This window comes from Tachysurus vachellii, chromosome 12 (assembly GCF_030014155.1).
Source record: "Tachysurus vachellii isolate PV-2020 chromosome 12, HZAU_Pvac_v1, whole genome shotgun sequence".
Classification (NCBI taxonomy): Eukaryota; Metazoa; Chordata; class Actinopteri; order Siluriformes; family Bagridae; genus Tachysurus; species Tachysurus vachellii.
In genome coordinates, this window is record NC_083471.1 from 10,916,823 (window position 1) to 10,932,547 (window position 15,725).

At 44.2% G+C, this 15,725-nt stretch overlaps 1 protein-coding gene across 7 annotated transcripts in view; it reads right to left on the reverse strand.

The window, feature by feature from the left end:
- The window catches only part of arvcfb (ARVCF delta catenin family member b), a 122,977-nt gene that overhangs the window by 2,750 nt on the left and 104,502 nt on the right, over nucleotides 1-15,725 (reverse strand). For 4 of the 7 annotated variants that reach the window (XM_060884139.1, XM_060884136.1, XM_060884137.1 and 1 more), the window contains 8 exons: nucleotides 6,947-7,074; nucleotides 6,200-6,350; nucleotides 5,349-5,541; nucleotides 4,663-4,774; nucleotides 4,240-4,327; nucleotides 3,370-3,423; nucleotides 1,779-1,870; nucleotides 949-1,061 (listed from right to left, as the gene is read on the reverse strand). In XM_060884139.1, coding sequence (XP_060740122.1) covers nucleotides 960-1,061; nucleotides 1,779-1,870; nucleotides 3,370-3,423; nucleotides 4,240-4,327; nucleotides 4,663-4,774; nucleotides 5,349-5,541; nucleotides 6,200-6,350; nucleotides 6,947-7,074 — 920 coding nt within the window. In that variant the 3' untranslated portion in view covers nucleotides 949-959. The remainder of the gene's footprint in view (nucleotides 1-948; nucleotides 1,062-1,778; nucleotides 1,871-3,369; nucleotides 3,424-4,239; nucleotides 4,328-4,662; nucleotides 4,775-5,348; nucleotides 5,542-6,199; nucleotides 6,351-6,946; nucleotides 7,075-15,725) is intronic. The other 3 variants (XM_060884140.1, XM_060884141.1, XM_060884142.1) reach the window with 3 other exon arrangements.

A 15,725-nucleotide genomic window follows, 5' to 3' on the forward strand; every position in this document is an offset into this window, starting at 1 on the left:
GAGTTGAAGAACATGGAGTGTTAATTACAGCTGTGCTAACAAAGACACACACACACACATTCACATCTACGACTTACCGGCTCTCAGCTTCACCTAGAGCTTTAATAGAAATGTGACAAGCCCCACATGAAGTCCTGGATTCTCATGAAATCAGTGATGGAGAGATGAAGCAGAACCCAACATGATTCCCAGAAAAGCACAGAATATACTCTGAAGGCCACATGAACCCAAGCAGGGAGATATGAGGTGCGTGTGTGTGTTCAGGCTGAAGCAGGAGGATCAGTGAAGGAGGTGAAAGCATGACAAAGTGTTGGTGATAAACCCAGAGAGGTTCACACTGCCTTTCATTACAAACACATCTGGAATTAAACCGGCTACAACATTCTATAAAAAACGTACAGGTCTTTCAACTTGCTGTTGACCTGCTCAACGTGTATATTAAGTGAGAACTAAAACTTGATATTTACAGGAAAATAAACCATGATGAGGTGAAGAAATTCAAATTCAATTCAACTCAAATATATTTGTATAGCGCTTTTAACAACTCAAACTTTTGACTCAAAGCAGCTTTACAGAACAAACATAAAACAAAAGGTTAATATAAAGAATAACGATTAACATAATACAAAAAAAAAAAGAAATGAGTTACTGAATCGTTTTGCTCTTTTTACATCACAGAGACGAATAAAAGAATGGGAGTGTAGTTTTTATTCACTTCTAGCTACACTGATCTGACAGACGGTGCTACCGAGGTCACACTACATACGGCATCATAGTATAACATTCTAACAGTCTGTGACTTGGCATCGGATATCATCAGACCGAAAAATATCCGATTCCTCCATCAGACAGCCGTCTCTCTGGGTTAGGGGTGAAATGGGTGGGATGGACAAATGGACTGGGCACAAACAAAATGTTCCTGAAGCGAACGCTCCGAGAAAAACCTACCATGCATGCATTTACACCCAGGAGTCAACAGGCTGAGGCTTGACATCGCAAGCGTCCACAAGACTCACTGTCGGCCTGTTGCTCCGGATATAGTGCTTCCTATTCGTGTCATTCTGTAGCAACGGGAGAAGGGTTAATAAAAATAAAAATAAATAAAAATCAGCTAAGAACAAAGGCATTTCACAAACATCCAGAGAGAGACAGAGAGAGAGAGAGAGAGAGAGAGAGAGAGATAAGTGTACTAAGAGTTAGTCATCATTACTAAAAAAAAAAATAAATAAATTAAAAAAAAATAAAAAATAAAAAATTCATGCGGGTCAAAACAAGCAGAGAACTCAGACAAAATACATTTTTATGCTGCAGTGAAACTGAAGTGTTAAAGCAGGAGGTTAATGCACTCAAAACAAACAAGAGGACGTGTGAGGCTGTGTGCTGCTGCATCATCATCATCATCATCATCACCTTCAGCCTGCCTCGGTGATGAAACAGTAACATCAGATCTATTAGAACTGCTGGAGCTGAACATCCTCAGCTTCTTTTCCATTACAAAAATGGGTAAACACACTCTCTTACTTTCTCTCTCTCTTTCTCTCTCTCTCTTTCTCTCTTCCTTCAAAGTGACAAGATGTCTCCCTGATTGCAACAGAGAGCACTGGAAAGCTGTGAAAGCTCAAAAACAACGGCAGAAAGCCGGCGTTACACAACAGATGCTCTCATCCTGCCATCTCAGAAAAGTTGCAGGATGGATAGACCTGAAACATTTAATGTAAAAAAAAAAAAAACACCTCTAGATTTTTGTTCAATGTGTGGAATAACGTGTCTGATCTCACCTTCAGAGGCTCCCGCTCCGTCAGATCCGACGAGGCATCGCTGGTTTTATATTTGCAGTCCTTGTCCCTTTGGTCAATAGTGGAATAACCGTCTGGAAGGAGTCAGAAGATGAGACAGAAGGCGTTAGCTGTGCACTAAATAAAGCGTTGTGATTGGATGGAGGTGTCTTGGGGCATGCACACGCATCCGGGACACGACAACAATCACACAAACATGCGCTGGATTATTTATTGTGTTTTTTTGAATCATGGCTGAAATGAGACATTTCATTTTTTCCCTACATTTCACTTTCTCCTGTTTCTTCCATCAACATTTCTAGGTTCTTGCTCACCAGCTCGATTCCCTCAGCTCACATTCTATCCAATTACTGTCAGTCAGCCTCGCTTCAGCCGCACGCCTTCATGGGACAGAGCAGAGCGCCAGTCGGTGTTATACTATTACTGTCAGCTTCTACAGACATCACTGCACCACTGCAGACGGCACATCAGTCCATTTCCTCTTTAACAGATTTCTGCTGCTCCTGATCTTCTTACTAACACTACTGAGGTCATCAGGACTCTTCCTCCTGACCTTCCTAAACATATTGCTACCTCCATCTCCTAGTCAAGCTCATCCTGATGTAATAAAGGTCTACAGCCACCACTGAAGAACACGTCTAATTAACTTCTACAAAAGCTCCTTCTGAAGTTACTAACAGATTCGCTGATGTCCCTCACACTCCTGTAGAAGGTTCCAGTCCACCTCCCGCTTTTGATCTCAACATCAGTACTGGTGAAATCAGTAACTATACTGTAGTGTCTCCTCCTGAAACTTTAACTGAAGTTCACATTTAGCTTCCAATAAATCTCCTGCTGAGGCTGACACTGTTATTCATGAAAGTTCTAATGAAAACTACAACTGAATCTCCAACTAAAACTCTCACCAACGTTTTTTACTAAAGATACTACCAAAGTATTTACTAAAGATCCTTCAAAAATGACTACTGAAGCTCCTGAGTTTTTGGATCCTTCCAAATGTTTTACTGTAGATACTTTAGACACAAGTTAGAAGTGAAGCTCCTTCCTCAGCTACTACTGAAGCTCTTACTGAGAGCTGAATGCTTATGCTGAAGCTTCACCAGAATGTTCTTATGCTTCTAACAAAGCTTGGCTTGCCGAACAAGAGTTTCTGTGTTTTTTTTATTAAATGTTCATGACATCACCCCCCCCACACACACACACACAGCAAGAAACTGTTTCACTGTACACTGAGTATCACACGAGTGCTTCATCTCTTCAGCTCATGTTTGCTCAGCTCACAGTGTCTCGGTGACGACTGGCCCCTCACAGACCACTGCAAACCCCATTTTAAAGAGGAATTTCACAGACAGCATTAGAATCATCATCACGAATGACAGGGTCGTGTTAGAAAAATAATTGGATTTGATTAGTGAAATGGTGAGAAGGTTCATGATCATTCCCATTTCAGTAGAAAAAACTGAATGAAATGGGAAATATAACATGGTTATGAATTGTTAGATGTTTTCAATAAGCACCAATGCTTTTTATTCTTCTGGTTTTTTGTTTAGGCAGCATGCAAACGCTGTCTTACCTGGACCCAGTTCATCCATAGGTATCATAGCACCAGTGCCACAGCCTCTGTCGCCTGCAAAGCATTCAAAGGCTGTTTTTCTTTCATCTCTTCACTACATGTACAGCTTCCAGCTGCTGGATTTAATTTTTTTCTCTTCTTCTAAAAAACATCAACACATTTGATAATCCTCAGCCAATATTTACTGAGAGAGGTAAGCGGATTGAAGCAAGCTGAGGATGAAATGAGAGTTGCAGCTTTACACAGTGTACATCAGGTCTGAATTTTGGAGCTAGAGCGATAAAGAAAATGCTGTCATGGTGAAGACTCCTCCCTTTAATGAGATGCCTGGAGCTTACACAACGGTTCACAATCCTCTCTATTGCTCTCAGATTCAGCCAAACTCCAGCTGCACCAGGCCCTTCTCAGGCCTTCTCGTGTAGGAAACGGTGCTGTCTTTACTGAGCATGAGCACTGAGGCTGCTGGACAGAAAAAGAGCGATGAAGCTCAGTGATCTGCAATCACTTAGCCAGCTAGCTAACCAACTCAGGATGGGTCCTTTCCACATAATCATATGAAGAACTGAATATTATTTATTTCCAGTGACTCACCATTGGTTCATTTTTACCCTGTCCATGTTCCTGAGGTAACTCAACTCTATTCCGCATTTTTCCGTTCACTGAAATGACATTGATGGATAAATTTCTAATCCGAATCGCTCTTAAATCGCTGGTGTTTCCTTACAAATGTTCCTGAGAAAACCAGATTCCACCTCCAGACGATCACAAAGATGCAGTTAGAGCGATGCTTACTGTATAAACATGCCACACGGGGTGTAATAACAGAGTAATTAAGAAAATGAAGTAAAAAAAGGAAATTAAAACACACACCTTGGTTCTTCTCCATCAGGGGGAGGGTGGTGTCATCGTATCCTGACTTGCTGCTCTTCGAGCCTTTGGAAGCTACAGCTGCTGTGGGCTGAGGGAGGACATGTAGCATTAAAATAAGGCTCCCAGCTGTACTACACCAGCTTCACTTCCTGGAAATGACACTATGTTCTACATGCAGAAAAAACAGCAGCACAGCACGTACTGTATGTCTTATTGGTGCAAGAATATGGAGTTTGTCCTATTATTACACCTCACTAAAAGCTCTCAAGTGTTTGTGACAAAGCTCTCAGAGATGGCGTGGCACTCGGGAAAGTAGCGAGATGAAAGCGGAGAGATGGACAGAGATAGAGTATGACATTGAGAGACTGAGCTCGCTGCTTCCCGCTCTCTATATTCTTTTCACCGCTTGCACAGGAGCCGCACCTGAAAATGAGTCTTGTTCCATCCGTCCTTGGTCAGCGTGTTCCTCAGCTCTTTGTAGCTCCACACCGTTTGCAGGATGTGAGAAGCAGCCTTGGTCTCTCTAGCTGACTGGCTGTGGGGCAGAAACACAACAGCATGGCGTAATTACATTCTTTTGAAGAAAAGAGGTTTGCTGTGAAACTACAAGCGTAAAGCACTTTTCTGCAACGTGCTGGCTCGTGTTTTCATGTGACCCTGGAGAAAGCAGACGCGCAACAGAGAAAAATGCTCTAGTGAATGTGAGGGGATCAGGAGCGTCACGGGGAGGAGAGCCGAGGGAAGAATGAGGTGCTTGCAGGAATCAATGACTAACTCAAATCCATTTATTCCGGGGTCTGGACCCCTGGATCAATTACAGCTTCAAATTGCCTCCACTGCCTCTGATTCCACCAAATCAGCTGGAGTCTACGCTTAGTGCATTAGCCTCGATTTAACATTCCAACTCACAGTTCGTTTCTAAAGTTCTGGTTAAATGAGTGCAGTAACAGTGTTACAGAGAGCTAATAATGCATCTGCACATTATAATGTTACATAAGAAGTAGAAATAAAGAATAGTTGGACTGATTTCTCTCATACAACCGCTCCAAGGAATAATGAAGGAATAATCAAATAAAAAGAAAAGAATAAAATTTCAGCCTCATCATTACCTGGTCCTGTGGATGGCCACCAGTTTGTCGATGGCCTGAGCCATGATGAGCGAGCGAGCGTTCTCCGAGCTGTCCGTCACTATCTCGTGGATGGTGTTGAGCACCGCCACCACCGTGTCCTCCTCCAGGTTCTTAGCCGGACGCTGCTGTCCGCTCGGCAGGTTACTGACAAGGTCCCTCATCGCGTAGCTCCCTGGAACATGACACAACACACACATTACAACACACACAAAACACACCACACATACACACAGACACACATAGTTGTCACAGTGCTTTTTTTAGACCTGGTGTTCTGGACTGCTGCTGTGTACAATGTGTACATTTTGGTTTGTGTTTGATGTTTGTGTGTCTTTTCATTTTTCTGTACCTTGTTTTGGGGAATTAACCTAAAACAGAAATCCAGAAACGCACCTCTAAAACTGTACTGTGTGTGTGTGTTCATTATGTAATTACAGGGATGCTTTACACACATTTGAAGAGCACAGCTACAGAGTTGACACTTCTCCACATCTCTATTAAGACTGTGGAGATTATTCATATATTTGAAAATATGGAGTAATGCGCTCACTCCTCCCTCTCTCTCGGTCTCTCTCTCTCTCTCTTGCTTGCTCTCTCGGTTGACAGAAGACCCCATAGATTTTGAGATCTAATTTTGAGATGCAGGGAAAGTGAAGGTGGGATGTTATAGCGAATGCTGCAGCATGTCACTTGGACAAAAACTGAAACAAGTTGGAATAAAACTTTCCTGTTAAACATGAGGGTGCAGTTTCCGAAGGTGATGAACAGTGGTGATTAACGTTATTTAACGCCGGTGGCAGTTTGGATTTCAATGTAGCAGAGGCTCTCACCTATAAGGTCTTTGTTGCGTCGGTCAATAGAGAGGTTACGCAGGGCGATGGCAATGGCACGCACCACCTTATCTGAGTCGGAGCGAAGCAGCTCCACCAGGATGGGCAGACCTTTCTCCTTACGCACCGTCGCCCGGATGTAGTTGGACCACTGTGAAGAAGATGATTTAGAAGATGATCGCATGTGACTTTGTAACCGAGTCAGATGTTTAGGATGAAACACATATTTCCACTTCAGTGTTTCTCTCTGGGAACAAGGTAAGACTACACACTGGATGGAGTGTGTGTTCACAGAAAGCATCTCTCACACTGAGGGCTGTTTGAGCTGGATGAAACTGGAGAACATTTGACACACCACTCAGTCAGAAACCTGAACTCAGGAGGCAACAGGGGACACGGAAGTTTCTTATTGATTAAGTTCTCCATGTGGTCTCCCTAGCTATTGTGTGTGTGTGTGTGTGTGTGTGTGTGTTCGTGTGTCTAAGTAAAGTGCTGCAGTAGAGTACAGTGAGCACTAGGAGGAGATAGTGAGCTTTCACAGGTGGAAAAGTTCTGCACAAGGAATGGAGTGAAACAGCTCTCTGAAATCCTCTTTATAGCATCTATATGTCTTTCTCTCTCTCACACACACGCGTTGCTTAACTGCAGTTCTGAAAGCTCTGGTCGTATACTACACAACACTAAATTTAAACACAGTATGGTACTCTGTGTGTGTGTGTGTGTGTGTGTGTGTGTGCATGTACTTACAGTCCACTGTCCTGCACTGAGGTTCTGTAAGGCCCCTGCTGCTGCTTCTAAGGTGTTGTAATTTTGACTCTCGGTCAGCAGGGACAGATAGAGACGCACCACCTCAGGCTGGTAGAGCAACTCGAACCCTGCAGGAGAAAGAAAGAACGAAAAAAGAAAAGGAAAAAAGAGACAAAATTTCTCTCTGTGCTCCACAATAACAAACTCTTTCATTTTTGTAAACTTAATGGAAAAACACCAAGGAGGGAAAATCGATTTTGTCCCCTTTGCAGCGTATCATCATGAACCTCTGAACACCGCCTTTGTCTCATGCATCCTGTCTTCTCTTTAATTCCTCTTTAGACATGGAGCGTGATTAGTGAGGTGCAGGAAAGAATCAAACACATTCACAGCTGCAACGAGGCGCAAGAGAAAAACTCTGAAAGAGCCAAATGCTTTAATGGATGGCTTTGTTACTGCCTGCCTGCACCGCCGATCACTGCCAGCTCAACCAATGCTCACAGAGAGAGAGAGAGAGAGAGAGAGAGAGAGAGAGACTGACTTCTGTGGCTCTGTGATCAGTCAGTTTCTGTGATGAGAGCAGAATTAAAACTGATCTGGAGTCAGTGTTGTGATATGAAAATGGACCAGTGTGTAAGCAGTTACTGAGATGCCGGAGATGTAGTGGTCAGACAAAAACACAATTAACTTTTAAATTTACACTTCTGCCTCTAACCACACACACCGACGCATGGACGCACGCATGCACATACACACACGGACACACGCACACGGACTGTGTGTATCATCCGTCATCCATCAAGTGCACAAAATGTGACAGGCCTGTGTGTGTCCTTCCATTCACCTGACCAGCTATCCATTTTCTTCTCCATCCATCTTTCCATTAATCCATTCACCTGACTCTGTCCACCCATCAACCTCAGTCCATCCATCCATCCATCCATCCATTCATCCATGTCCCTCTCAGATTTTATATCCATCTATTTTCCATTCCTCAGTGGATCTGTTTTGCATCTATCGATCCAACCCTCCTTCCATCACGAGTTATTCAGGTGTATAAAACTAACGAGATGCTGAACCCAGAGTGAGACACAGAAGCCAGCGTTCCTTGTCGCATGTTAATCTGACATTCCTGTCGGCTCCGTGGCGAGTCTCTCAGCACCGCTGCATTTACTACGGGATTAAATTTCAGACACTGCAGCAGAGAGCGTATTGATCAGTCACGACTCACCAGGTAACTCACACCGTTCGCCTTGTCTCTGAGGAGAATCTGTATACAGTGTCTCTCTCACACACACGCACACTTGACCATGCATTAATCAGAATGGATTTCCTGGTACAGGAACAGTTGTCCCTTACAGCGACATCACGCTGGTGTGTAAATGACGGTCATTAATTACAAACAGATTTAATAGCTGGTGAAGCTAAATTCTAATCCCTCTCACTCACACGCACACACACACACACAAACACACACTCACTCTCTCTGTCTTTCTTTTTGTCTTCTATAGATAAAAGCAAACAAACATGCTCCTCAGAAGCATTTAGCCTGGCCTGTCATATGCAGAGACATGAAACGGCTGGCTGCCTGAACCCGGGCAAAAATCATATTCAAGTGAAGTGTGATTGATGCGCGAGAGCTTCCTGTTTTACCCTGAAGCTCAAGGAAAAGCGAGGAAACAGCAGCAGTGCAGACTAGAGTGTGCTGTTTTTGTAATGTACTGTATGATTACACATGATCATATATTCTGATGAGAATGTATGTTTTTTTCTCTCGTCTTGGTGGCATCTGAAAGACCGTGTCATTGTTTGCTTTCACTGTCTGCAGACATCAGCCTCTGTGAGCTAATCATCCTCCACTCACACTCACACACACACACACACACACCTATCTATTTCTGAAAGCTGGGAGTATGTGTGTTTGTGTGTGTATGCCTGGGTGCTTTGCTCTTTTGTTACACCAACACTGATTTTCTTGGCTTGCAGCACAGAATGTCAAGAGATACGCCGATTCGTTCATGCTTAGCTTTTAGCAAAGAGACAATAAAGTGAACACAGAGTTGTACTGTAGCAGACTGGAGCGCAGCTTTCAAATATCACATGCGGTCAAGCTAATTAGCACGTGCTGAGTGTTGGATGGAGAGATGTTCTCCTTCTGCTTGAATTCCGCAGTCCATACGCAGGGAATCCTGATGGCTGTGAAAGCTACGCAACATTCTTCTCTAAACACAATGAGGTTATTGTGACGTCGTGTGTGTGGATCCGCAGCAGCACTGATCTGTGTGATTCGTTCCTCTGTGCTGCATGTGGTACTGTAGCTGCTGCCATTGTTAAGAGGAAACAGTGGATCGTTAGGAATAATTGCCGCTCTCACCGTTACTCTCCTATAACACACATTACAGCTTTTACAAACCAGACCCTCGTCACTCCAGATCAGACGTAATCCCTGCAGCATGCATACACACCTTTTGGGACTCTTCAAGATAATTAAAGTAATTAGGTATCATGAGTGCTGTCGATGCAGAGTGCTAGGAAACGGCGGAGAGGAAAACACTTCACCGTCAATGATCTGTTACCAAAAAAAAAAAGAAAGAGAGAGAAAGTTTGAGAAAGCGCTTTTTAAAGCCAGCTGCTGCAGATTCTTTAGCGCTGTTTAATCAGTCATTAGAGAGCAGAAAGCCCTAAAGTGTGAGTTATGACCCTCAGGATACACATGCTCATGATGGTGAATAACGACTCTGAGCACGATGATCCGTACAATCTAAAAATCAATTAATCAATCTCGTTATATTTTCGAATAAATCCATGAGGAACTCATCAGTAAAATACCACACCATCTGGAATCAGTGTATTCTTAGCTTAGAGCAGCAGATCTAGTCTTTCTTCATCGTCCTTTCCTTTACTCGACGTCCCTGAGCTGTGAGTGAAGTTGCCAGAATCCTGACTCTCACAGGTATTCAGATCTCCAAGTGTGTTAAATATGTACAAATATACCTGGAGCGATTATGGGATTGTTTCAGTGTGGTCCAAACATAAAATCCTCCACCTTTGATGTAGAAAAGTGAAATAAATGGCTGATGAAGTGAGTGCGGTGGTTTTGGCTTGTGTACAATAACACTAACACAGGATAAAAGATGTGAAGTAAAGATGAAGGATGAAGAAACGTCGTTCTATGAATGACTCAGCGATGAATGATTAGGCTCAATGATTCAGATGTCATCATTACTGGTTAAGATGTCGTGATCTGACAGGAAGTGGAGTGGTTAGAAATGGAGATAAAGCAACAGGCATTATCATCATCATCTCCTCTCCCTAACGCTCTCTTTCTCTTCGAGCAAATGAATGGATTGAAACGTGTTCTGAAACGAGGAGCATGCTTATTATCTGTTGAAATAATAAGAAAAGAAAAGCACATGCTGATCTTTTATCTGTGAACAAACCCCAGGATGAGGAAGAAGAGACCTGGAAGCTTCTTAAGAGTTTTCTCAATAGAGCGAGTAAACAGCGAGGCAGGCGCTCGAGTCCATTAAACCTCAGCAGGATGAAGCTTCTGTCCGTCCTGAAAGTTGGGAGTGTGTATTGAGGACATTGGAACTCACTGTGGCAGGAAGTCCTGAAGCCAGCAAGCTGCTTTTGTTTGCGAGTGTCAGAAGGGCCGCGAGAGACTGGCAGCATCTCTACACGCACCACATCATCCAGCCGAGGCTTCAAAAACCGGCTGGTGAGAGGAAGCTTGGGACGATGGACACAAAAACAAAAGCACCTTTGTTTTTTTTTGTGTGTTTTTCTCTCACTCTGACTGAGCCAACTCCAGGAAAAGCTTTCAGCACTGTTACAGGAAGCAACAGAGCTGGGTGCAGCCAGGCAATGCTGTGAGAGAACATGCTAACAGCTGCTTGGCATCAGCACCATGCCATCTGATCCAGAAAGTCCATCTGCTCCTGATTCCTCCATCGAACACCAACACTGCTGCATGCTTTCCAGCTGTACTCATCCTCTCCTTCCTTCTATCTTTCCATCTACACTCTCCAGTGGAAGCGCCACTGCCGCCTCATCCAGTGTCACTCCGTTATGTTCCAAATCTTCATTAGCAGCTGATTAGAGGGCTGAAAGCAGCTATTGACCTCTAATTGGCTGCAGACGTTTCCTCCGCTCAGGGGATGAGTACCTTTAAGCTGGTGCTAATTGAAATCACGCTAGTGGAAGCAATGAATTTCAGCTTAATCAAATTTAGCCAACTGATTTTCTTAGTAGACGAGACCGAGCTGTGGTCCTGGTGTTAAGGATTTAATGTTAAAAATCAAGACATTTTCAGTCAAAAGGGGACGAGTGAACGCTTCATATGAGACACGTCTTAAAACTCTACTCTATGAGAACAAAGTGCTCGAACTCACAGTTTGCTGCAATTGGTTAGTGTCACTGTGATTGACAGGGTGGAGAGAGTAAGCCCCACCCACTCCAAGAGCATGCCCAGTATTGCTGTTGTCGACAGAGCAGCGGTATCATCTAGATTTGAACCTGAGGTCTAGGGAGAAGATACTGGGATCTGTAGTGACAGATTACTGTGTATCTCTGCAGGTCAGACAGATGTTTGTTAAGACGCAGGATTGTGAGCATGTTTAAAAAGAACTGTGCTTAGATAAACACAAGCTTATCTTTAAATAGCAGAGCAACAGTCTGGGCTGGAAAGCAGGGAGTGCAAGAGATTGTGTATCTAATTTTGAATGAAAGTGAGAGTGAGAGAGAGAGAAACCAAATGAAAGACTAACATCCGCTAACCCGCAGGAAATCCAGTAGCCAGCATCACCAAGGCAACCTCTGGTCAGTCACGCTGACAAATCTCTTCTGTGCAAATGAAAGAGAGACAGAAAGAAAGACGGAGAAGAAAGGCCACGAGGTGTGACAGTCTTTTATCTGCTCTGAGTAGGAAGATTGACGGGCGCAGTGTGAGCGGGCTCAAAGCTCCGCCCCTTCCAGAACGCGGCACACAAACGGCGCCTCTGATGCAGTCAGCATCGCAACGTGACCTTCGCCTTGGCTGGCTCGTCCTCTCAGAGGAGACAAGCACACGGCACTGGTGCTAATGAAAGCGGGACAGCAGGCTGAGGGTGAGGGAAAAGAGCACAAAAAAAAAACTTGCTCAGAAAAACAGAACATGCGAACAAAAACAAGTCTGATTGGGATCTGAGTCACTTTCCAACACGTTTACGTATCCACACACCAAATAAAACTGTAGGATGAAAGAGAGACAGATGTGCATGTGTGTGGGTGAGGTCCACAATCTGCCTCGACTCAAACACGCCATTCGAGTCAGATGTTTTTGGCAGGGAGATGCTCCAAGTAAGGAGGTGTGATGTCCTGACAAATCTGTCAGCCCGTCGCTGAGCAGCAAAATAAACACGGAGGAGTTTAAGTTCGTCAATTACAAGAAAACACCATCTCAGAGCCATCTGCTCAATGGAGAGACACACTGCCTTTGATTTGGAGACGCTTTCCTCCAAATCCCTGCTTTCTCTTCATTCCCTGTCCCCGTCTGTATTGCTTTGGTTTTCTCATCACCTAGCTTGTTTACGTGCCTCTCTCTCTCAGACTCCTGCTTTTAGAAAACATGGCGTGTTGGCACTTTGAACGCGGGTGTCTGATCTCCACTCAAAAAATAAACACATCATACTCCCTCGCTCAATTCCTCTCCTCACCTCCATTCCACATTTCTTTTGCTACTCAACTCAGGATATATTTATAAACACAATAAACTCTCGCTCTCTCTCTCTCTCTCTCTCTCTCTCTCTCTTATCCTGTCTCCTGCTTTTAGATCAACCCTGACTTGGGGTCCTGATGAAACTCAAGCTGAGGTTTCAGAAGAGGCTGACTGAGTGTCGCTGAATGGCACAAATCTTACATTATAGCAACAATAAACAGCCAGAACCTCACCAGGCTGACTGAGATTTCTCTCAGGTGTTTAGAACTGGGATTTAGATTGTGGGTTTATCTCAGGTGATAAGATTATGGGTTTAGATTAGGGGTTTAGATCAGGGGTTTTACAGCTTGTTGTGTTTCAGAGAAAAACTCCTCAACCCTTTTCACTTGGTGGGAAACATTGTGACGCTGTTACAACATGCTGAACTGAAACAAATATCATATTTCAAAGAAAACATCACAACGACTCAGCAACTACACAGTGAATACAAAGTCAATACACAACACAATAAAACAAATCACACAACACAATAAATGCAAGCTTTAAAGGGCGATAATTGATTGTGGAAATGGCTCCAGACATGCACATTGCACAAGAACAATCGTCAGGGCAACTAATGTCTGTGAAATAGGAGCAGGTCTGGATCCTCTGTCCGCACAGAAGCAGAAAACACATCGGTAATTTCCCTGGCTCGCTCCCGAGCTGCTCTTTTCCCTGCTTCTCTGAAGATATCTCACAATCTCACACTGCATGGTGCTTGATGATCATTTGTACCGAAGCTGTGTGTTCTCCTGGCACTGCTGGTTGTAAGAGTGTGTGTGAGTTTATGGTGTGTGTGAGTTATAATGATTGGCAAGCGAGGCGCAGCAGGATGAAGCTGCCAGTCTTGTGTTACAGCCTGCCATATCGTCAGGGGGTACGGCAGCAGCTGGCACCCACTGGGTAAATTCAGACTTACACACATGCGCACACGCGCACACGCACATGGACACACAAACAAATGGCAAGTATCACCAAAAGCAGCTGTGTGTCTGTCGGCTTTAAAGCAGCTGCAGATGGATTCTAATATATTTCCAGAGAATTGCATTCAGATTGAATTATGCAAAATCAGAAACAGAATCACACACCCCTCCCTCTACTGAAACCGGGCACATCCAGGTCTTCAGATAACGCTCACATCAAACACCAGTCTCTGGAGTTGGCACAGAATGGTTAAGAGTTAACAAGACTGATAAGTGGGGTCAGAGGGGAATGTATCACACTCAGAGGAAGGGTCTGTTAACTCAAGTAACCACTCTTTACAGCTGCAGTGAGCAGAAACACACCTCGGAATGCATAATTTGAAACCTTGAGATGGATGAGCTACAACAGCAGAGAACTGCTTCCCTCCTTTCCATTCCAGTGGCCAGAGACTTAAAAAAAAAAAAAAAAGAAGAGGACCTGGCAACCTCAGAGGTGTGAACTCCACACAGCTGATTTGCATAATTTCAATTTCTCCTGTTGGGTTTGGCACATTGAACCTTCTGCATATCTGCTTAGAAACAGCTTTCCAGTCCACGTCTCTGAGGTATGACCCAGGATCAGATTTTGTCCAGTTCACGGTCATGTCCTTCACTTCTTTAACTGATCAGGGAACAGATGCAAGTTTCAACAGACGAGCGAGTGTGTGACCGAAGACAACGCTGGCCTCAGCAGATTTTGGAAATGTGTGCTTGGGCTTGTGATATTCCACTCGCACTGTTTATCTTCACACTGCACTGGTGAAATGTGAAAAGCCAAGCTAGTGAGGCATGATGGGCCTCAGCAACATGGGGCCACCGAGAGAATTCTCACACCAGGGAAGGAGAAATAACAGTGGAGAGTCATAACAAGGAGGGGCATAAAGAGGGAGGGAAAGACACAGGAGGCAAAAGAGCTGTCTACAAGATGGATGAGAAAGAATAAAGAGAGAAAAATAGGGGATATATGCGAGGAAAGAAAGAAAGAACGATAGAACGAAAGAATGAAAGAAAGAACGAAAGAAAGGAAAGAAAATGCGTGGTTGGACAAAGAAGAGAGTTTGTGCAGGGCGTGGCATTCCTACTGAGGGTGTAATGTTTCTCACAGTGACACTAAGAGAGAGAGAGAGAGAGACACAGAGAGAGAGAGAGAGAGAGAGAGAGAGAGAGAGAGCAGTGCCGCTGCTTACTGATTCATCAAGAAGAAAAAGACAAGCATTCAAAGCCCAGTGTGGATGGTGCTGATGTGAACTGGAGGAATTCTGGAGGCAGAAGCATGAAGACATACACGTGTTACACTGCTGGAGTGAGACAGAGAGACAGAGAGACAGAGAGAGAGAGAGAGAGAGGAAGAGATAGAGAGAGACTCCAGAGGGAGCTGTGTAAAGCTGTGTGTTGCTGCTCTAGTGAGAAATGGCCCTGATAAACTCTCAGGCAGTAAATAATTCCCTTCAGCTCAGCGGCATGTTTACACACAGCAGACTGCCAGGACAGAGACATGAGGACACAAGATCTCCCACTAAACCACCTTCAACACACCGCCAGATGTTTTTCTTAAGCATGGGAGGGGAGCAGCAATACAGATGTTCATAAAGCTGTCCCCACTTCACTGCAAAACAGCAGAATGAAGTGGAATGTGGTGAGAGGCTCCAGACACAAGGCCTCAGTCAATAAGCTTACATACAGAGGATGTGTCCAATCAGCCAGACCACTGAGACGGACAGAGATGCGTTCTTCCTCAGAGGAACTGCCGAGAACATTTACTCCTCTAATTTATTACAGCAACACCGTGGATATTATCATCTTTTCTGTGTTTCAGAAACACATACATTGAACCCTTATTGAGGTAAAGGAGGCCTGGCCTCTGCTCCTGTTTGCATTAGTGAACAAGGCGTGGCCTCTATACCCGTCAGCCATAGTGAAAAAGGTGTGGTCTCTGTACCAGTTAGCCATAGTGAAAAAAGTGTGGTCTCTGTACCGGTCAGCCATAGTGAAGGAGGTGTGGTCTCTGTACCGGCCAGCCATAGTGAAAAAGGTGTGGTCTCTGTACCGGTCAGCCATAGTGAAAAAGGTGTGGTCTCTG